The sequence below is a fragment of the Sprattus sprattus genome (genome assembly GCF_963457725.1).
Source record: "Sprattus sprattus genome assembly, chromosome: 19".
Lineage (NCBI taxonomy): Eukaryota > Metazoa > Chordata > Actinopteri > Clupeiformes > Clupeidae > Sprattus > Sprattus sprattus.
This window is the reverse complement of record NC_137917.1, coordinates 21,194,001-21,217,054: the sequence shown is the minus strand read 5'-3', so window position 1 is coordinate 21,217,054 and position 23,054 is coordinate 21,194,001. Positions and strand designations below refer to the sequence as shown.

Sequence of the window (23,054 nt, the reverse complement as noted above, 5' to 3'; positions counted from 1 at the left end):
AAAAGAGAGTTGAATTGCTTTAAAACTGTCATCACTTCACACTCATGCAGACAATAATGATCCTTGGTCTCTAAGCCTGCTATATTTCGAGATGAGCAATTTAGGGAGGAGGAGAGGGGGAGGGAGAGAGAGAGAGAAAGAAAGAGAAAAAGGGAGAGAGTAGGGAGGGAGAGGGAGAGAGAGTAGAGTGAAATTATTTCCCTGGGAAAGAGGTTCTGAATCATTAGGTACAAAGGAAGTGCTTCTGTTAAGGGACTAATTGAATGTCAACGTGAGCCATCGTCCACAATCGCAAAGCTCAGCATCAGCAATCCCAGGTGGGCGGCAGGAAAGCACAAAGTTTAAGAAAAGGGAGCGCTAACCTCGCCGTCGAGTAATCAACTCTGCTTAATAAGGGCTGGAGTTGCTGCTCTGAGCCGGGTGGGCGTTGCAGGAGGACAACACGGGTAAGGAGAGAGAGAGGGATAGAGAGAGAGAGAGAGAGAGAAAGAGAGGCAGAGGGCTGGGGGTGGTAACAATAGGGTTACACACACACACACACACACACACACACACACACACACTGACAGTGGAGTTAAGTGACTCAATTAAAACAAATCAAGATATGGACTAAACCATGACTGCAATGCCTCCCCCAAACCCCCCTCCCCATTCATAACAGTGTAGGACCTGCCACAGCAAAACAAACAGCAACAACCAAAAATATAAGCAATTACTATGATGACATAATGGTGAACATCTCTCTGAAGGTTTAACCTTTTTGTCATTTATGCGGTTACAGGAAATTAAAAGTAATTTGCAGTTCGCCATTGTCTAAAAGCCCATATATGTAGTTTTCAACCTCTCAGGCAATGGACCATTTGCCCTAGTCAAGGGATTTGGTTTTAACTCTTACTTTTTAGATAAGGGGTGTGGAAGTAAGATAAGAGTGTGTTTTTGTCTCTCTGCTAAGGTGTTAAGTGTGTCCACAGCTGAGGGAGTTTGAGGAAACGGGGCTGCAGTGACAGCCACTAACAGCCCATGATGGGAACACTCAACCTGCCAACTCTCATTGCTTCAGATCGCCTCTTTGTTCGTGTTCCACTTGCATCAGACGAGAGTTTAATGGGCACTGGAGGAAAAACAAACCCACGGTTAAAAAAACCTGCACAGATGAGGTTTTGAACGCCAAACCCACGCCCACGCATCTCTGACTAAAAAAAAACGTCCAAGTATGGACAAAAGTAAAACTTTTAATTTGCATGTGAAATCGCTCATTTGGAATTGGAATCGAGGGTGGAACCAAGGCTGTCCTAAATATAGGCGCGAAAAGGTGAAAGCTATGGCCCATTACCTTGCTGCATACAGTATGACTGGTATCCTTGAGGGCCGGTTGTAGGCGGTTTGAACTGGCCAGGGGCTGGGCAAATTCCAAATGGCTCACAAAGTCCTGGCGTGTACTGGGCCTGTGGTTGGCAGGTTAATTGGGGCGTTATGTGTACTAATGCCAGCCAGGACAGGTGCATGGTGAGCAGGTTGGGACAGGCAGGCTCTCTTGCTGCCAGTTGGGCGGAGAGAGATGGGGGGTGGGGGTTAAGGGGGGGGGGGGGGGGAGTGAGTGTGTGTGTGTGTGGTGGTGGGCGGAGGCGGGGGGGCGAGTGTGAGACAGGCAGCGGCAGGTGTCTCCTTGTCTCCGGGTGAAAGTGTCAAAAGTGCTGAGTAAAGAGCCTCTGTTGCACCCGCCCCCCATCGCCCGCCGCTCCCCACTCCCGCCCCCCAAAAAACTGGACAGAACCGGTCATCCGTCCCTTCTGTTGACCCTACCACTCTCCCAACACCCCGCCCCCCCCCCCCCAGTCCTGCCTCTAATCGAGGGGGGGTTTCGCCACGTTCCAGGGGTGCCACTCATAGCAGAGATGCCAGCCGTGCTGCATAGCTATCTGCTGACCTCAGAGCTTACTGGAGCGCAGCGAAGACCAGCCCACTGTCAAAAGCCTGCAAAGCTGCATCATTTCAGTGGCAGTGGGAGTGGTAAAACACACTGAGTACACTGGACACTCTCTCTCTCTCGCTCTAGACAAAGCCCAAACCCACTGCCTTTGGAACTTATCCTGTAACTTCAATGCTGACCGTGTACATTCACAAAACTGACTGGAATATCGAGTGGCTGTTTCAGTAGCTAAAATATATTTGTATGCTTATAACTATTATTATTATTATTATTATTATTAGTAGTAGCAGTATTAGAATTGGAGTAGTAGTAGTGTTAGTATTAATAGTAGCAGTAGTACTAGTAGCAGCATTAGTTGTAGCAGTAGTAGTATGATGAAGTGTTGGGTTAAATGTAGCAGTAGTAGTAGCAGTAGTAGTAGCAGTAGTAGCAGTAGTATTATTAGTAGTAGAGGTAGTAGTAGTAGTAGTAGTGCACAGTGCCAGATGCTGCATCAGTTAAAAAGGCAGGTGGGTCCTCACACTCATGGGGACCCAGTAAATGCTGACAAGTAAACAGAGAGAAGGCATAACACACACACACACACACACACACACCCCACACCCACCCACACACACACACACACATACCTACACACCACACCCACCCACACACACACACACATACCCACACACACACACACACCCACACCCACCCACACACACACACATACCCACATACACACACGCCCACACACAGTTATGCAGAGTTGGGAGTGGCCACCCGCGAGTATTAGTTGGTTCCAGGAACGCTTAAATCGTAATTTGGCACTTGTTAAGTCCTTTTAATGTGGGAGGAATGATACATTACGAGCAGGCGGGAAAGGTCAGTGTGACAACGTCTGCGAAGACGAGATCCATCCAACAGTGCACAGCACGGAACAGATCAAAGCCTAAAAACACCACATTAAATTCATATTAGGAGCCCTGGTAGGATCATCTTTAATGAAGACATTAAATTGGGGCATATGCAGTAGTTCTCACTGCCGCACGGCTCAGGACTGATACTGCAGCACGACACTTAACTACTGAGAGAGTGCAGTACACTTGTGGAGAAGGGGGTCAACACACTGCTTACATCTTATATTAGTGGAGCCATGTGTTTTGTTTGAGCTTTATTACCCACTTAAAAGCATCCAAAAGCTGTGTGGTTTGTGGCCTACTGGCCTGCAAAGTTTTCTCTTTAGGGGAGAGTCCAGTAACGCATACTAGGCAGACAGTCAATGTATTTCTCCACCATGATGATTCGAGTTTAACTTGGTTTTGGCTCTAGGTCTACCTAAAAAACACACACACATTCTGGAATTCCAGTATGTAGGAGCCTTCTTTGAATGCGTTACACATTTACAAATGATTGCCCTACAATTTAGTAATGAGCAAAATATAGAAATGCTGATTTTGTAAGGCCCTAGGCCAAAAAGAAGAAAAAGGAAATCAAATTTTAAAAACAGCAACAATGAAGGATCAATACGATATTCATTATGAGCCTGACATGTAAAAAAGAGCCTAAAATCGAAAAACACATGGGTTCATAAGCCTTTAAACCAAAGAGCACAAGAAAAAACGATGAAAATGCCTTTTTTATTTTATTTCTGTGGCTAATACCTGACCTATTACCTTCACATGCTGTGATACATTCAAAGTACTAAATAATTAGTTTCAAAGTTCAAAGTAATAAATAAATAGTTTCAAAGTACTAAACAATTATCCACAGCTGAAAAAAAAGACAATGTTCTCACTGAATGCTATTTGCTTAGGAAGGTCAGGGGTGACACATTAGCCACAGGCCTTTCTGGCAGCTAAACAATATGTGTGTGTGATATCTACAAATGATGATGCTGTTCATTTCATAACGTTCATCACATACATGAAGGCAGAGAATAGGTTGGAGAATATTAACCCAATAAAGACTGTTTGTGAATTTTACTTGGCTTTAACATATCACCTACACTCCACACACAAATGGCCGTGGTTCACTCATCCCTATTGACCCTAAGAGTCATACCAGCACTGAAAACACACTTGTAAATGCAAGAAAAGCTGTCAGGTGACTTGGAGAGCACGGCAGGAGACCTGTCAGAAATGATTTAGCACTACGGTTGTCTTTGCTAAACTGTATGTATCACTATGTAAGCATCATGAAAGCATCATGTCATATGACAGTAGCACATATATATGTTCTATTTATAAACAGCTCAACTGTGTTTCCATATTTTTTTTCACAGAAAAGATCTATCACACTACAAGTCTTTGCAAAAACATCTTTCCTGGGTTGTCACTTAAATCTCTTGAGAGAGGTATGTGAGAGGGTGGGAAGAAAACGTTAATGAGAAGAAAGCGAAACGAAAGGGAGTGAATGAGTAACATCATCACAACTAAACATCCGACTTAACACATGCAAATATATATAGTATTCTCCTAGACATGATTGTGTTGAAAGAGGACTGATTCCTTATTCAAATCTTCCCATTTCTAAGTCCAGATATATAATGCGTTGTGATGCACGACGTCAGTGGACTTGTGCTGTTGCACAGGTGATAAAAAAAGAGACGTTTTAAGGTGGTCGCTGTGAGCATGTTAAGAGCTGGGTTTGAGCAAAGGATGAAGTGACAGTGTGAGAGAGAGAAAGAGAGAGAGAGAGAGAGAGAGAGACACACACACACACAGAGAGACAGAGAGAGAGAGAAAGAGAGAGAGACAGAGAGACAGAAAGACAGAGAGAGAGACAGAGAGAGGCTGACAGAATATAAACCCTGTTTTGGCAGGTGATTCATGCTCTCTGAGGTCTGGTCAAAACAGATTATGGGAGATGCAAGAGCAAACTAAGTAATTGGAAAATATATTTCCTGTCAATCACAGGCCGAGCGCCAGTAACTCCCTCTTCCTCTCTCGTCCGTGACACGTTTGCCCCGGGTGATCCGTGGGGTCATAGCCTGATTGGTGAGGACCCATGAAGCAACAAGAAGAGAATAACAAATTCTAGATACATTAGGGTAAGCGGATATCATATCATAACACACACACACACACACATCCCCATCCCCAGACACACACACACACACACACACATATATGTACAAACACGCTCTCTCATTAGTGTGACAAATAGCTGCAACCATTTTCACCTTAAGCGTCTCCCCTGCTTAAAGGAGTGAAAGTAAAAAAATAAAAAAAAAAACATGTTATTGTTTCAGTAGTCCTGATACGAATCTAGTTAAGTGAATCTAGCTTTGCCTGGTTTAAACCATGGTTATGTGACGCCGACCTGGAGTGATTGATTAGCATACCTATTCATCTCAATAGCAGGTGCTCAGCTAGTACATTTGGCTCGTGTAATAAGCAAATATTAGTGCTGCCATCCTCACTTCAATGCGCGCTTAGCGCCAGGGCAAAACACTAGGCGCCAATCACCTGAGCTGTACATGTTAGATGACAATTCTGAGTATGTCATACGGCTGATTTGTATAACACCTTTGGGGTAAACACTTTTTACTTGCATACAAAAATGACAAAATGTTGGCTGTAGACACTATTAAACAGTGTAATATAAAATAAACGGACATTTAACTGCCAGTTTGAAAATTACAGCTTTTGAATGAAAGCCTTTGGGGATATATGCTTTGCCAGCACAATGAACCCCAACATTTGACCAGCAGGGGCTAAGCCACTAAACCCTGGCACCTCATTTAGACATTTTAAAATTATTTTTAAATGTGTTAAATGCAGAGTAGGATACACTAAGCTTTAATGTCTTATTCTATTGGCAATGGTTATTGGAACAGATGCTTGTAAAATGACTGTTAGTATTTGACAGACCCCCTTGCAAAACGGAATTGCGTGTGTGACCATGTACCGGTGAAATAATGTTCACCATCTGATCAACTTCAAACCTACTTGAGATGAATGCCGATGCAATGGGTATTCCACCAATCCATGACAGGAGGTAATTTGATGTAAATTAAACATTAGTCAACAACATCAGCAACAAAGTCAGCTGGCGTCAGAAACAACATCTATTACTAAACAAACAAATAACCCGATACATGAATCTAAGATCAATTAAAAACAACACTGACTCAATGAAAGTTCCAAATGACATTATTTTTATTTACACTGTGCAATAACAAGAGACCTCAATGGTTATAGCAATTAAAGTGGACAAAGACTATTCCCTTTCCTTCCTTAACCCCCTATTTGTGTTCAAATAAGCTACTCTTCATCTCAGCATCTAGGCAAAGCCCTCTTCTCGGTATACGGTCATCCTGAAATGACTCCTGTCAGTGGGTGGGCGTTTCTTTTGCTCTCGATCTCGTTTCTTTAACCATTTGTTTCCCAAAATCGTTTTATTACTTTGTATGCACATGTGTTATGACTGGCCATCTACACGCCTGATGAGTATATATGAACGAGAAGTCAGATGGTGGCGAATTCAAGTGCAGGCCAACTGCAGTAATCCAAGCAGTAACAAACACACAGTTTTCTTCACATTTCATGATAATCTTGAGAACGTTTTTTTTAGTAAAGAGTACGATTGAGAGCGACAATAATTGGTCTGAAAGTGCAATAGCGGAGCACCACATCAACAGGTATTCCTAAGAGCAGACAACCAAGAGACACTATTGTCCCCTTAGAGAGAGAGAGAGAGAGAGAGAGAGAGAGAGAGAGAGAGAGAGAGAGAGAGAAGAGAGACAGAAAGATAGAGAGGGAGAGACAGAAAGAGAGAGAGAGAGAGAGAGACAGAAAGAGAGAGAGAGAGATGCACAAAGCAAGTATCACATAGACTTCCACTGCAGGCAGTGTTGAAAACCAGATGTAATGAAACACCTTGATCAGCGTCGGTTCCCCGATCAATAGTCTCAGCTGTTATTGAAGAGCAGTGGAATACAAAAGAAGAAGAAATGTACAAACACAACTCTCTGGGGTGAGTGCAGAAATGGTGCTCTACTAGACTACTGTAAAAATGCGTGTCTTAACTAAATCTGCGGATTTGAGATCTGGTGAACACATTGTGAAAGCGTGCAAAGGCTTCACCAACCCACTCAATGAGAAGGAAAAGCATAGAAGTGGAGCAAAATGGATTCTGGTAGATCCTGCAGTCTTAAGCTGGTAGTTGTTACACCTCTTCACACAGTCGGGGGGATATCAAAAAGGCCTAGATAGAAATATAAACCTATGGTACATGTGGCATACAGTATACTGACATCAAAATTGAAAATAAAAAAAAAGATAAAACACAAACTGTAGCATTTTCACTTTCATTCGTCACCCCACCCTCCCCCAGAGCACATACCATATTAAATAAGGCACAATTTACACAATTAAACAATTAAAATTCGGCTAGTTATTATTCCTATATGTACAACCAATGACTACAAAGTTAATCGCAAGAGATGCAGTCATCACTAATTTAAAACAAGGGAGTAATACTTGTGAGTATGACCTCCATTGACTTCTTTGATAATATACCTGTTTTTGCAAAGCTTCTGCTTGTACAACCAACCACCATTTGTAACGCACACATATCAAGCACACGTTGGTTAGGGATATTTTTAATACTACATTTGGCCACAGAAGGACATTAGTGTTTTTCCCTTTGCCTACTTTTTTGGTCACTGCCCAAATGTTACTCGAAATTCAGAATACAATGTTTTCTCAAATGATGAAACTTCACCTAATTAAATCCTCCTCTTTTGGGCATACTTTTAATTTCATGCCATTACAAAGGAGTTTGTGGTTATTGCTCATTTCCTGTGTGGGCAGTTTGGTGCAATACTGAGAGGAGGGGGTGGGAGTGAGGCGGGGGGTGGGTAGTTGTAAAAATGTAACAGTTTAATTGTTCTCAAAATAAGGCAAATAAAGTGTTTCTTTTGAGAAGCTTTACCCCACAGTATACACAGGATACTGTGTATGAACTGTATATGTATACATATACTGTGAAGATATGAACACACGTATATACAAACACGCACACACATGCATATATATATATAGATATATATACACGTTATTATAGGAAACAATCACTGATCATCAACTCTACGTCCAACAGAATAGTTAAGCAAAAGCAGACAGAACAGCAGCACCACACGGGGTCCAAAGCTTCGAGGGCCCAAAGCCTCAGGGTCCAAAGCCTCAAGATCCAAAGCCTCGGTTTCCTAAAGCCTCAGGGTCGTAAGCCTCTGGGTCCAAAAGCCTCTGTTGTCCCAAGGGTTTTGTTGTGATGCCAACCCTTCCTGTTCATAGTTGCATTTACAGCCACAATGAAGACAGTGGCAGCCTAAAAAAAACAAGGTGGTCTCCTGGCAGATGCCATCCACAGTTTTTTCACCTTCTATAAGCAAATAGCTGAGCAATACCAATATGGTACAAATATATTCAATGGACATAGAGAAAAGTAAGTCAGGTTCAAGTGTAGAGGCAGCATTTCTTTACTGCCAATGAAGATCTCCATTTTGTTTGATTCTTTCTCTGCAAGGTTCACCACTTCCAGTCATAGAACTACACAGATGCTGGTGTGCAGTTCTGTTTTTTTTAAATCAAGCTCTCGTGGTTGACCTCAGTAGTTGAACTTGCCCTGCTGATGAACGGGCGAGGTGGCGGGGATGAAGTGAGGCTTAGGGGGGACGTCGGGCTTGAGCGATGCCGTCCGGCGGACGTTGGCAGCCCGGTGGCACTCGGCCTGATCGCTGTAGCTGTGCTGGCGCGTCAGGTAGCTCCCGGGGATGAGCGGGTGGCGGACCTCACAACCACCGCCGCTGCTACCGGCGGAGTTCATCCGCGAGAGCATGGGGGGCAACTGGCGCCCGCCCTGGTGGTTGAAGCTGTGTTGGCGTGCCACCATCCCACCGCCGTTGGCCGCCATCTTGGAGGCGGCGATCAGCGAGTGCCGGTGCGACGGGTGGCGGGAGACGCGCTCCAGCGTGGACTGTGACGGCGGCGGCAGTGGCATGTCGGGAGGGACGTCCATGCGGCGCGTCAGGCTGTCCCTCGGCAGGGTGGAGGAGCTGTAGTAAGGGGCCGTCTCCATCTCGGGAATCTGCGGCTGAACTCGGTTGGCGAACACCATCTGGCCGGCGTTGGCCGACATGGACGAGGTCATGACCGTGGGCGGGCACTTGCCTCCCGTGGTCACGTTGATCTCGTGGATGTGTTTCAGGAGCTCGTCGAGGGACGTGACGTCGACGACCTTGTGCGGGTAGGCGTGGTAGGGCTGGCTCATCATTCGCTCCGTGTTGTGGATCTTGCGCTCCTCCAGATGCATGGACCCACCCAGGGCTTGGCCGTTGGACAGGCCGTGGGAGAAGGGGAACACCTGCTGGTGGAGGCCTGAGCTGGGCCTGGAGCCGGGCATGTTGTGCGGTTTGGGCTCCTTGGCGTTGTTGCAGTTCTGATTCTTCTCCCATTGGTTCTTGAAGGCTTTCATGCTTTTGATGGGCAGCTCCGGCGTCGAATCGGGAGTCGGCAGCCCCGACAATTCCGAGCTGTGGTGATGGTGAGGGTGAATGAGGTCCACCATGCCATGATGATGGCCGTGATGTCTACGGGAGGGATGCTCTTTTCCGTTGCTGAAGAAGGAGTTGTATACTTTGGGCGAAGGCACGTCGAGCTTGTCCTCTTTGCTCTGGCTCTCCAGCAGACCGTTCAGCTTGGCCAGACTGCGGAGAGACAGCGCGTGAGGGATGGACACCTCCGGGTCCTTGGGCAGCCTCTTGGTCTTGCCCACATTGTGGTTGCAGTAGCAGGACACCAGGAAGCCGGAGAGGAAAGCGCCCAAGACGAAAGCCACGAGCACGCAAGCGATGAGCAGGGTGTAGTGGACGCTGTGGTTGCTCTTCTCCACCTCAGGAGGGCGTCGGACACCTAGCGAGAGGAGAAGAAAAACAGGGGAGGACAAAACAATGAGTGTAGCCAAGGAAGACAGACAAAAAAAAAAGACATGACATGTTAAGCACACTTTAATTAGTGCTGTAGACAGGCTGCAGGCTCTACCTAATAGCGGTCCTTCGATAGACACAGGCCCTGGATGCTTAAGCACAGTACAGCGCACAAACAATGTGGGCAGTTAAATGGCAGAGATGTCTGAAGTGGACAATTAGCTTCTTGGCTTAATAAATCAACAAATCCCTTTCGCCAAGAGCTAAGCCCCCGGCGCCTCCAACCGAGGAGGGTGGCAGAGGGTAAGGGCTCCCATGTGAGTAATAAACGTCTAATTGAGCGCAGAGTTTAAATATTAACAGAGGCACTAGTGGGCAATGGGCATCCTTTTAGAAGTGCCGCTCCTCATGCGTGACTCTCGGTGCAAGAGCATCTGGCATATAGTGGACTAACCAAAGCCAACATACCCATTTGATTGTGGAAAAAAATAAACTATACCCTTGAACTTGAACAATAAAAATGTTTATTCTGAAATTTCTCGGGAACACGAGGGCCTGAGTAGCAAGGATTCTGAGAAAAGGGAAAAGAGGAAAGAACGAATCGAGGAAGAGACCTCGGAATAGCGCAAAGACAACAAACGTATTTGCCTAATGGTACCCACGCTGAGGAGAGATGTGATGAACGGCACCTCTTGCAATCAGGGCTAATTTGCAAGTGTCTCTACCATCTGTAGTGTCAGGTCTCACTCCTGCCAACATGACAGTCTCCGGGAGATAAATGAGCTGGTAAAGGTGGACAAAATTGCAGGTGTTCCAAATGGGGTAATTTCTGCCCATAATGGCGGCTCAGGTTAGAGGGCTGCTAAGTGCACTAATGATGATTATAATAAATGACGAAAGGAAGAGAGGAGAACGGCTGAAAAAGGCTCTTGTCTACATAACAGTTAAAGCTCAATGGATTTACCCTTATTTTACATCAAACTCTACACTGACTTTTGAATTATGTAAACCATTTCATGCTTGCAAGGGGCTTTGTAATATTACAATGGCATGTACCTTCAATATGAATTCATTTTAATATATATAACTGCTAACTATTTTATAAAGGTGAATGTTCATAACAATGGTTAAAGATAGTAATCATAATTATGGATAATGAGTGCTTTTGGTAGATATGCTAATGAACTACAGAAGTATGAACCAGCGCAATAAATGTATACACTACCTGTACAGTTGAGAAACATCATCTTAACTAGAAGAATAGTTTCGCAATGACCCTAAAAGGATGTAAATGCCGAAAGGTTGAACATTCTGTTTAAACCAATAGGACGTCCGCTAAGGAGAGATATATTTAGTCGAGGCAGATAGGTACTGAAAGACCAGAGCACCATGTGGGTGGAATACAGTGGGTTGGGGGGAGTGCAATAGGGATTCTTTTACTGCCGCTGCAAGCAGAAACGCAATTACGAATCCATAATAAGTCTGTGCGTGCCGCACAAAAACAAATCTATCTCCAGGCATCAATATAAACACATTAGAGCCTACACAGTGCCCGGTACTTGACTAGTTTTCCAACTGCGTTTCCGTGCGTTTGTTTCTCACTGTTATTTTTCTCTTCGACTGTTTATGTAAGCAGAGCGGGAGAAGTAGGGAAAAATGAACATCAATCAAGGCACTTTTTACCCCCTTGAAGCTGCAGAGAGAAAAACAAAAATGACTAACAATTTGATGGAGAGATTTATGTGGGTCACAAAGTTGCTGGATAGAGTTATTCCCTGGGCACGTCGCAATACAAATGGGTGCTGAGGGGTTGCATTTAAATCGCAGCGTTTTCCATCTTTTCCCATCGCCTTCAGTGCTGCTATGGAAATGAGTCTGAGCAACGCAGAGCTACTGTGGGTGTTTTGTAGCCCACCTAAAGCGCCTCTTTTGGTGTGAGCAGAGAAATTAGAAGCATTTTTTATTATTTCATAGCCTTGGAGGGGGTGTCATGGAAACACATTTTGGAGATCACACTAATAACTTCAGGTTAAGGGAGCAGATATGGCAGCAGGTGGACAGGCCACGCTTAAAAATTACAGACAGTCTCAATCAGTCATGTTCTGGAAAACTGTCCCGGAGAATACATTATCATTTACATGTTTTATGCATCATTTGTTTGTGTTGCGACAGTCCTCAAATACTCCCGGAGTTCACTCATAGGGAAACATGGACGAATGGAAGAATGCACATCTGAATGCCTGAATATGAGATTAATTTGCTGCCTTTGATCATGACAGACTAATGATGATAAGTGAATTTCATTCATCAGCATCACTCAACTCGTTTGAACCCTTGTGCGTCATAACTTGCCTGTCAAAAATAGTTCCCCCCCCCCGCCTCCTCATCATACATATGTCCATGGTGCTGCATTTTTAATACCTCGCCATCTCCTCATTCTCTGCAAACTCATTAGTCTACCCACTGACAGGAAGGCGGCCATGTTGATCATTACAAGCATTCTTTGTTTTGCTAAGTTGAGATGTGCCGATGGGGGTTCAGACACCACGGTAAACTAATGCAGCTGCGCGCCGCTGTTGTACCCATATAAATCTGCCCCCCGAGAAGGAACTGTGTTGGGGCTGGGGGTAAACAGGCTGGTCAGGAGTATTAGCGCGGGGCCTCTTGTGAGTCATGGAGAGCCCTTGACTGGGTGTGAGGGGGATGTTTTGTGATGCCCTATGTATGTGTGAGTCACCGGGCCCCTCTGTGTGAGGCCCCCCTCCAGACCTTGGCCACAGGGGAGGAGGAAGGGGGGGGGGGGGGGGGGTGACAGGTGTGGCTAACTGAGGACTCACATATGGGATGAGTCAAAGGCGGGTGTCTGAGTAGGGCAACACGGAGGGGCGCCCGACAGGAGGGCTACAAATCATACCCTCTCCGTGAAGAGGCTGTCAAAATATGTTTGTGGTTCTCGTAAATGACTTAACTGGTGCATGTGGGTGACATATGGTGCCTAGGTCACAGTGAAACAGATACCCACTGACACGGATGACGAATTTGTTCCTGTTTATGGTGAGCGCAACAGGGCCAAATTTGTCTGATCTGGGGGGAATCAGTGTTACCATGTATCACTGTGAAGAATTGAGTAGGAAAAGGGGGCTTAATGTCTCTGACTGTTTCAATTTATTGGATGAATTAGGGTTCTGTGATTTTCAAGTTACTTAGCCAAACATCCCATGTGCCTGATTATATTGAGTAAATTACATTTTAGGATAAAATAAATAGGCATCATTATTATATACTCTGAATTATTATATAATTATTAACAATGTCACATAACATATTTTTTCAGCATGCTGTTGGTCTTTGTACAGTCTCTTATTATAGTCTAAATGTGTGAACATAACAGGGACAATCCAATTTGGACATGCATGGATCTGCCAAAATGTAAACAAACAGATGGGCTCTGGAGAAACACAAGAGGACTGAAAAAGAAGCAGGAGAAAAGAGAGAGAAAAGAGTATGGAAGTATGAATGTGAGACAGAGAGGAAATAGTATGGAAGTATGAATGTGAGACAGAGAGGAAAGAGTATGGAAGTTTGAATGTGAGACAGAGAGGAAAGAGTATGGAAGTTTGAATGAGAGACAGAGATGAAAGAGTATGGATGTGTGTATGTGAGACAATGAGGAAAGGGTATGGAAGTGTGAGTGTGAGACAGAGAGGAAAGAGTATGGATGTGTGAGTGTGAGACAGAGAGGGAAGTTAGGCAGAGACAAGGAGTGAGCAAATGAGAAAAACAGAGGTGAAGGAAACAAAAGAAAGAGAGAGAGAGACCAAGAGAAGACGCACATGTGAGGTAAAAAAAGGGACAGAAATATGGAGAGAGCTAGAGTGGCACTACAGTGAAGGAGGGAGCGCCAGTGACAAAGGGAAGGAGGTGCAAACAGACATTCACAAAGAGAGAGAGAGAGAGAGAGAAAGGGAGAGAGAGAGAGAGAAAGAGAGGGAGGGAGAGCAAAAGCGAGAGGAGGGAGGCGAGGCAGCCACAGAGAAAGAGAGAGAGAGAGAGAGATAGAAAGGGAGAGAGAGAGAGAGAGAGAGAAAGAGAAGGAGGGAGAGAGAAAGCGAGAGGAGGGAGGCGAGGCAGCCACACTGTGACTGACAGACTGTCAGTCTGCTGGGCTTGAAGGCTCTCTCTCTGAAGCAGCTGTGTAGCGCGGCAGTACACCTCCGCCTCCACCCGTGCCTCTGTCTCTCCTCTCTTCTCCTCTCCTCTCTTTTCCTCTCCTCCCCTGAGCTTTAAAGGCGCTCGTCTGCCTTGCCAAACACTGATCGCATCCGTGGGGTTAAAAATAGATGCTACTCTGCATTACATAACCCCGCGAAAACGCAACAGAAAAACCTGGAGTTGGTTGCTGCCTCTAACTAATTGGAGACAGGCCATGCAAAAAAGGCTAAGCGAGAGGCTAAGGAGTAGTGAGCTTTTTTTCCCCAAACTGTGTTAGATAAGTGTGAAAGTGTGTCTTTCCCCCCTCCCTGCAAACAGTACAAGCCGACAACTTACTTTGCACGTGTGTATCTGTGTGTGTGTTTTTCTGCGTGTGAAGCATTGGCAGATATTTCAGGCATGCTGACTATGACCGAGGAACAGAGTCGGAGAATAGTATGATTCTGGACCTGTTTGTGTATAGCCTCAACCTTGCCGGTACAGTCCAGTACCCTAGCTCACTTCTGTAGAATGCTTGAGGCTTGCTAATGTATGCATCACCGAAGCAGCACACCAAGCTCTAAAAGATCCCTAGATTTTGAGTCATTGATGAGAACGTTTTTCACCCTTCTTTTTTTTTTTTGACTATGTCTTTCAGTCAGAACTGATGATTTCTCCCCCATTAAAACTGGAGGCATTCGTCATAGAGAGTTCATTTGTCGCAAATGAAGGCATTCCTGAATACCTTAATTAGTTCCCTTTCTCCGAGTCTGAAAGACTGTGCGCTATACAGAGAGCTACCTCCCATTAACGGGTACTTCATTCCATTGTGCAGCAGCTGTGAGCCCAAATTGCTTGCGGCACGTCAGGCAAGCTAAACTCCCAACTAATGCCCGGAATGTATTTTCAGCAATGAGGAGGGAGGGGTGGTGGGGGGGCGAAGAGGTTGGGGTGTTGGTGGGGGGGTATCAACAAATGAAGTTTAGAAAAATATTCTGCGCTCCAACTCTTCAGCGGTGGGGGGGGACATTCACTCCTCTCCCGCCACCACCAACGAGCACATCAGATGTGAGAGTGAGTTCACCTAAAAAAATGTCAATCCCCGGGAAATAATTTGACAACTCAAATCACCACAGCCAGTGTACTATCCGACGCAGCGGTTAGTAATTGAGCATGTCTGAGTGTGTGAATGGAGCAAATGAATTTAATCATGGATTCTCTTTAAATCAAATCTGCACACAGTTCTCGCCACTTGAGACGACTGTCAATTGAAATCTCTTTGAGGCATACCCATGAAAGACACACTGACTAAATGGAAAAATGTGGTGTGGGCTTTCACTCTCTGTGTTTTTCCTATCCGTGCGCGTCAATGTTTGTTATTTTACACTGTCAAGACATGGTCATTTAGCCTGTGATTAACTACCTTGTTTTGGACTCTGGGCAAGCAGGTTGACATACTGTGAAAAACATCATACATCACAATATCACATATGGCGCATTTGTTAACACATTTTGTTCGGCATCCTTTTTTCCTTTCCTTTCCAGATGTACATTTCATGCATATATACACTGCTCAGCATGTTATACACACACACACACACACACACACACACACACACACACACATATATATATAAAGGGAACATTCAACATTCAACTTTGGAGGAAGAGGAAAACTCCAGACACAGCTGCTCCCTTCCAAAGAGCCATAAACACAAGCATTCGTTAAAGAAAACCCAGACCGGCTTCATCATGCAAGAGGAAAAGTAAGCAGCCAGAACCGGTTTCAGTAGGACCAGATCTGGTGCTCCTGGAACCAGGTTTTTTGAAGACATCTATGAGGGGGGAAAAACAAACTAAACAAACCAAAACACTCGCGTGCAGAACACTCATAGAAGCTACAGAAACGAAACAGAGGAAAGAACAGCTTTGTGGAAAAAACAGGGGAGGGGGGGGGGGGAAGGAGGATTGAACTAAGGGAGGCAGCTTATTAGTTTGAAAAACTACAACAGGCAAGTTAAAGCAACAGAGGGCGACTCCTCTGCATCCACAGGCATCATGGGAAGAAAAAGGAGGAGGAGGAGAGGGTAGAGAGGCTGGGAGGACTAAGGAAGGACAGTCTGTGTGTACGTGGATCTGTGCACTGTGAGCCCAGGCTTGACTGGCGGACTATCCTGCTTGTGGGGACCAAGTTGTTGACTTTGTGGGGACGATGTTGACGACTTTATGAGGACCGAGTTCGCAGGACTCTTGAGAGGAGGCCTTTACTCTCGGTGTGAACGATGTTTTGCATATTCAAAACACAACAGCCTGCTGGGTGGGAGGTTTTAGTCGTGTAATTCTAGGATGAGGTATCGCCTCAAAAAAGTTTTGTAAAAGAGTTTAGGGTTTTCCCTAAGAGGCAGAGAGTTTATTGAAATAGGAGGTAACACATTTTTCTTCTTCCTCTAAGTTTGTACAAACAGAACATGAGGTCATTTTAAATTTCCCACGTGCCAGGGTGGAGCTGGACAGTGTTTTTTTTTTCTTGGGGGGGAAAAAAATTATCTAGTCTCGCTGACCTTTAATAAATTAACACCGTAAAAAGCGCTGTGACTAAGTGACGGCGCGCTGGCTGTGACATCTGAGAAAAACAACGTCATGAGCTATGCGTCACCTAAGGGCTCTGATGAGCCATCAAATTAATTCCCTCCATTACATGACTCACTAGAAAATTACACCATGGTCAATCCCAAAATATTCGCTTGGCAAAAACCGAGAACACTTGGGTTAGTTGTGCGACTGTCAACTTGTTTTACTACACGCAGTAAACACCGTACGTACAGCTACGATGAGTAATGTTGATGTCCTGTCTCATTCTCTTGGGAGATTAAAGGGGAGGAAAGAAAATGACGCAGTGTCGGAGGGCCAACTGGCGTTTCTCTGCTCCTCTGAGGTATTAATCGCCAGCGAAAACACAGCGGCTCACCACAGGACTGAAACTGACTTCAAGAGGGAAAGTTCAATCAGAGTTCATTTGCTGGTCTTCCCGCAGTCTTTTAATGAGTTTTTCGAGGCCCCGCTTGCTCGTTCCCATTATCAACGCGTCTACTTCTGCTCTCCAGATAAATTATCTCGGTTCGCACGCTTCCTGGGACAACCCTGAGTTTGCCAACGACCTGAGAGGCTTTCTGTGTTTAAAATAGCTGTCGGGGGAGGACTAAGGAGCGCAGGTAGCTCTGACCTGAGAGAAGAAAAAAACACTCTGAGGCTGGACTCTGCGGGTGATCCTGTGCATCGTTATGTTCATTTCGATCGGCAAAAATACCGCATGTAGGTTTTAGCTCTGCACTCATAGTGCCGTGAAGTGGATGAAAACCCTTAATGGAAACACACCGTTTAACCCTGAATGCACACTTACCGAAATTGCACATAACAGGCAGATCTATGTATCCGAGTTTGTACTGGGGCCTTTATGTAATGGCTTAATTCTCTATCATCTCAAGAGTTACCAACGCCTCTCACTGGATCCCTGTATTATCATAAATACAAATATGTACTAGCTACAAGCTTCGAGAATGGCCCTATGTGGATATCCAGGCAGGAAGAAGTGCTCAGCTGTCAGGTACTACACAACAAACAATGACGTGCATCTCTGTCTGTGAACCTTCCCTGCTGTCGTGAGGCATGATTACTTTTTCTCCCCGCCTGTCGCCCCATTTCCAGGCAAGCCGTTGGGAGTGAGGCAGGTTTTTGGGCAAAATTCGACAAGCTCCGAAGAGGAAAGTGCTTTGGCAAAAGGCCCCCCCCCCCCACCCCTTTCTCGCCCTCCCATCTCACTCTACCAGTGTGATGGCCTTCTTCTTCTTTTGATTGCATGAGTGGCGACCATGCCTCCCGCTGAAATAGATTGCCCCGGCAGAAAGTTTCTATTACTCGGCTTTCGGCATCTGCTGCCGGGCACCGCGGTTATTTATTTGCAGCTGGCGTCTTTCATTTGCTTCTGAGCGGCTCATCATGGCTGCGGTGGAGCTCTGCTCGGTGCGGTGCGAACCCCCTTCTGACCAAGATTTATGGAGTCTTGGCACAGGAGTGGAGGAACACAGAGGAGGAGGAGGAGAAGGAGGAGGAATACGTAAACACTCCTCAAGAGAAAGAGGGGGGAAAAAAATTGATTGTCAAAAAAAAAATTGTATCCCCACCGAAGGTCATTTAAGGATAACGGACCGGGGACAAACATCTGGACACAGCGTGAGGATGTGCTAAAGATATTATCTCTGCGGTGGAGGAGATGGGATTGGATCGGCGGTCATGTTGTGGCACGCTGAAATAAAACTGTGTAAACTCCCTCTAAGCAGCCTAAGGTTCAATAATAAGCGAAAACGCTAAGCATCAGGGTCTCTCTGTCTCTCTGTCTCTCTTGGTGTCGCTGGTAAACATTGCAGGCAAAACAAGCACAGAGTGTTAGTTCTCAGCTCAAGAGTAAGTGGGCAGTACAAGCTCCAGGCTCCACAGTGCAAATCCAGTACAGCGCACAAAGAAAGGGACAGGGGTCAGGGGTCAGTTAGGCATCTAGAGGTCGTCTAGAAAGGGTCTGCAAGAGGGCAGACGGCGAGACTGAAACGCAGTCTCTCTCTCTCTCTCTCTCCCCACTCCCCAGCCTCCTTACCCTCTACACTGATGGCCTCAGAGTCAGGTGAGCCCTGGTTCCCCACTGAAGGGTGGTGCCCCTCAGGACCTGTACCTTTCTGTGAGTCACCGGGCACCTTGGGCGGCAGCACCACCGCCACCTGACTGGTTGTGCTGGCTGTGGTTGTGGGGGTGGTCTTTCCTGCGATTGTGTTGGAAGGGGAAGGGAGGGGGGAAGGGCAACAGAGGAACCAGTCAGTGAAATATATATATATGCAAGAACAGTCCCATACAAACCTTAATACAGCAGCTCACTCCAGGAGTATTGGGTATTAATTCAATATACAGGAATCAATCCTCTGGTTTGGACAAACACACACAAAGCTGTGGAGGAAAATATTATGGCGCAGCCTTAGCAACCACTCCAGATACAATTCAGTTGGACAGTCTTTTTTGCCTTTGAATTCATATGGACTTTGAAGTTAAAGTATAGCCATTAAATAATAAACACGGAGCAGAAATATTCACAGCGGCCCACTTGACATAACAGTTAAAACATGCATGAATACAAGAAAACACTGTAACAAAACTCTAAAACTCTAAAACAATTTTCGAGGGAAGAAAATGGTCATAGGCAATATTTGCCATCATAATCAACATCACATTTCCAAGTATTCTTGTGTTTTTACAAGAACAGACACAAAAGGAATGCCTTTCTTCAGGCGATCCAGACAGTTCTTGGGCAGGTTTGCTTAGCACCTGGCCAGCTGGCGACTACCAAAAACGACTTCAGTAGAGTATACTTTCAATCCCTCTGCAGGCCACACAGGTGAAAATATATGCCAGTTATGGGTTTCAAAAACACAATTTGATATCCCTTAGTTCTGCCTCGAAATGATCAGGGCTGTAATTAACTTTTCCTACTTTCTTCCACTTTGACAAAAAAACCTATTTTTCACTTTCTTCCTCTTAACTCACTCCAAACAGGGTTTATTCTAGGGCCACGTTGCTATAGGGCTTGGCACTTCACCATCATGATGGACATTGTGCAGCACTGTTTCACTATACAAATGGTTTCAGTCCACAATAACTATTAAAAAAAAAAAACTCATTCCATTCGCCTGTTTTCAGTCCTCTAGCCGGGAAGTTTTCCGCTAAATAAATCCTGTCAGCATGCCATCTGTCCCAGGCAAATGAATGCCACCCACCGCGGGAAGGCCAAAGCTGGCACTCTGGTCGCTAGCTAGCTGCAGGGCTATGTTATTAGCCTCATGCATTATGATGATTCCCCAGTTCCTTCCGCTGTAATAGAAGAAAAATCAAGGGGAAAAAACTGAAAATCCCACAATAAAACCAGCGACTGAGGCATCTCTCTCTCTCTCTTTCTTTCTCTCTCTCTCTCTCTCTCTCTCTCTCTCTCTCTCTCTCTCTCTCTCTCTCTCGCTCCCTCTCTCCCTCTCTGCTTTAGCCGTCACATACAGTAATCTCGGTGGGGTGGCTTGCACAAACAATGGGGAGAAGGAGAGAATGGAGGTTGGCTCTCCTTCTGTCTGCAGCCTGCAATGGGGACTGATGGCGCACGGCTGCGACTGGGGCGGCATTCGCTGCCTTCACCACGTGGGTGTTGTTGGTTGTCAGCGAGGAAATAATTGCTCTACGGCTCAGAGATGTGAATGGCTTTGTCTTACTGTGAGGAGAAAAGGGAAAAAGCCTCTTCCTACACCCCTAAGCACCCCCCCCTCCCACACCTCCCAAAGAAAAAGAAAAAAAAAAAAAACCCTGAAGTGAGTAAACTCATTTCAGCTCATTTGGAGTGCTAGAGAGGGGAGATGCGGTGGCACGGGAGAGACAAACTGAATTAATCAGTGGGGAGGCTCATCAAGCCTCAGCTCTCACTGTGCAGAGTTGCCCCCTCCGCCCCCAGTCCCCCACCATACCCCCCCCTCCCCCTCTTTCCACTATCACACAGCAACAACAGAGGCAAGCAGGTATGGAGCAAAGCTGCCTGCGGATCACTTCCACGTCGAGTTAGTCTTCGCTGTGAAGACGTTTAAGACGTGGCGTTCTGCGTGGGGGAATGAATGACGTTGGTTCCGCATCAGGGAGAGAGACCGTTTTCACACTTGCCCGCTTGATCTCGCAAACATCACTAATACACACCAAAAATAAACTGTAAACATTCTCCCCCTCCTTACTGGATTTAATGTTGTCTTAATGACACTCTGGAATGAAGAGCTCTCTGTTCTTCTTCTGTTGTTGTTGTTGCTGCTTTTGTTGTTCTTTTGAATATACTGCTCTCATTTCCTCCCTCCCACGAGATTAAAAAGCTATTTTACAGTAAGGCTAGGATTTAACATGTCTATAAACAACTCCAACCACTTCAATATCTTGCTTTCTTGTTGACTAATGTTATTGATTTAGGGGACATAAATAACGTACAAACCATACATTACTGCTCTGTTTCTCATCACGAAAATAAATGGCAGTGAGTTCACAGAACTAAATAGTTTTCCATTGTTTTCTTGGCTGGACATTGGAGCAATGTGGACTACTGCACAATACAGTGGCTTTTGTTTGTTTGTTTGTTTTGCTCCTGGTCAGAGAGATATGAGAGCCCAGCATTTTGTAAGCCAGTGAGTCACGGAATCTGACAGGCTTGGAGGTCCGCTCCTGAAAGAGGAATTAGGTGGCCCCCGTTCGTTCGCACAAAGCTGACGGCCTGTCAGAAAGTCACGTTGGAGGCTGTTGTTTTGGACAATGGGCTGAGAGCATATGACCTTGTGAACCTGGACGTGAATGTGCCAACGGTGCAGAAGGGGCACAATGACAGCCAGATGTTTACACATACGCATGCCACCAGAAAGTCTGTCTGTCTGTCTGTTGCAATTTGCTGACCTCACCTCCCCTAAAATGAATCATAGACAATCATTCGGTTGGCCTCAAATGATGTGACATAATGCACTTGGGTATTAATTACTTGGGTATTTAGCAAGGGTCATTTAAATGTTGTAGGTTGGTTTCTATATGTCGCCAATGCGACATCCTGCATGTAAGTCTGACTGACTGCACCACCCACCCCTGAAAAAATATATAGATATAACAAACAGTGACAATCTGGTCAGACATTTGGTGTAATAGCTAGTATCGATCTTGTGCGGCAGAGCACAAATACATTTTTTGAAGCATTTCAGAGGCGAAAATTGAGCAGATTGAATGTACAATGTGAGACTGTGTGAAGATTGCCTTGCCACAAGAGCTACTGTATAGAGCACAATACATCTGTCATTTAGACAATTTACCTTATGAGCCTGGCAACAAAACATGAAAAATAATGTCATTAAACGGAGGGGGAACAAAGGCGAGATGATCGTAAAAGCAAGATCCCAGCTGAACGGAGAAGCCCTGAAATCCAGCACAGTAGGTGGAAAAACCACAAGCACAATGTCTGCCTTTTGATCATTATAACGCGACAAACACGAGTCGTATACCACAGAAATAAACTCCGACTAGAACAACCGGCAGAAAAGGCACCTTTTTTTTGTTTTGTTTTTTTACTTACCATAAGCAGAATCCACTATGGGGTTCTGTTTTCGCGTGGTGGCCAGAACATCTACACATGGAGAGAGAGAAAAACAAAGGGTCAGAACAAAAGGACGCATTATCTGTGACTAAACGGCCAAATCAATTCATACTGTAGATGATTGCAAATGGCATCAAAAGGCTAACCAGCCCATTAAATCCTTGAACAATGAGTATTCATACACATAAACATTGCAAATGGCACTCAATGCCCTGTGCTGATGCACAATGAGAGCCGAAGCTATGAATCTAAAAGCCTGCCACTGTCATTCATAAACCCCTCCAGTACCGGTTCCTGTAGTAGATTATGGCTGCTTTTGCAGTGTGTGGAGTTTACTGCGGCAAACGCGTTTGGCCTAGCACATCACTTTTGGAGATCATAAAAGCACTTCATGTTTTTTTTTTTTTGTGTGTGTCTGTTACAAAGCAACCTACATCTGAGGCATACTGAAGAAGTCCCCATCACTGGAAACAACTGATCTGAACTCACCATGACAACTGTCTGGATACTGCGGGTAGCCATTCTCCACGTCCTGGTCAAACCCTTGCCTTGGAAACACAACCAAACAAGAGAAGTAAAAACAACGTTAGAAAAGAAAACACAATATTTCAATACTTCATGATTACATATGTACGTATGTAAACACACATACACATTTCGAGGGTGGGTGATATTGTGGGGTCAATTGGACATTCTCTGAAAGCTTTTAAGAACAAGCAGTGTCAGGTAAAGTGATATAAAAGACAGTTTCGATTGTCGATTTGGTTCGATTCTATCTAGTGCGCACAAAATCTTTCTTGAGCTGTGTTTATACAGATAACCCAGAATGGAAG

General features: G+C 45.3%; 1 protein-coding gene across 2 annotated transcripts in view; it reads right to left on the bottom strand.

The window, feature by feature from the left end:
- Positions 1-6,050: 6,050 nt before the first annotated feature.
- sema6cb (semaphorin 6Cb) overlaps positions 6,051-23,054 on the bottom strand; it is a 35,381-nt gene continuing 18,377 nt past the window's right edge. Inside the window, exons 14-17 of one of the 2 annotated variants that reach the window (XM_080857436.1) lie at positions 22,711-22,769; positions 22,201-22,251; positions 18,682-18,843; positions 6,051-9,828 (exon numbers count right to left, since the gene is read on the bottom strand). In XM_080857436.1, the coding sequence (XP_080713562.1) occupies positions 8,525-9,828; positions 18,682-18,843; positions 22,201-22,251; positions 22,711-22,769 (1,576 nt within the window). In that variant the 3' untranslated portion in view covers positions 6,051-8,524. The remainder of the gene's footprint in view (positions 9,829-18,681; positions 18,844-22,200; positions 22,252-22,710; positions 22,770-23,054) is intronic. The other variant, XM_080857437.1, reaches the window with a different exon arrangement.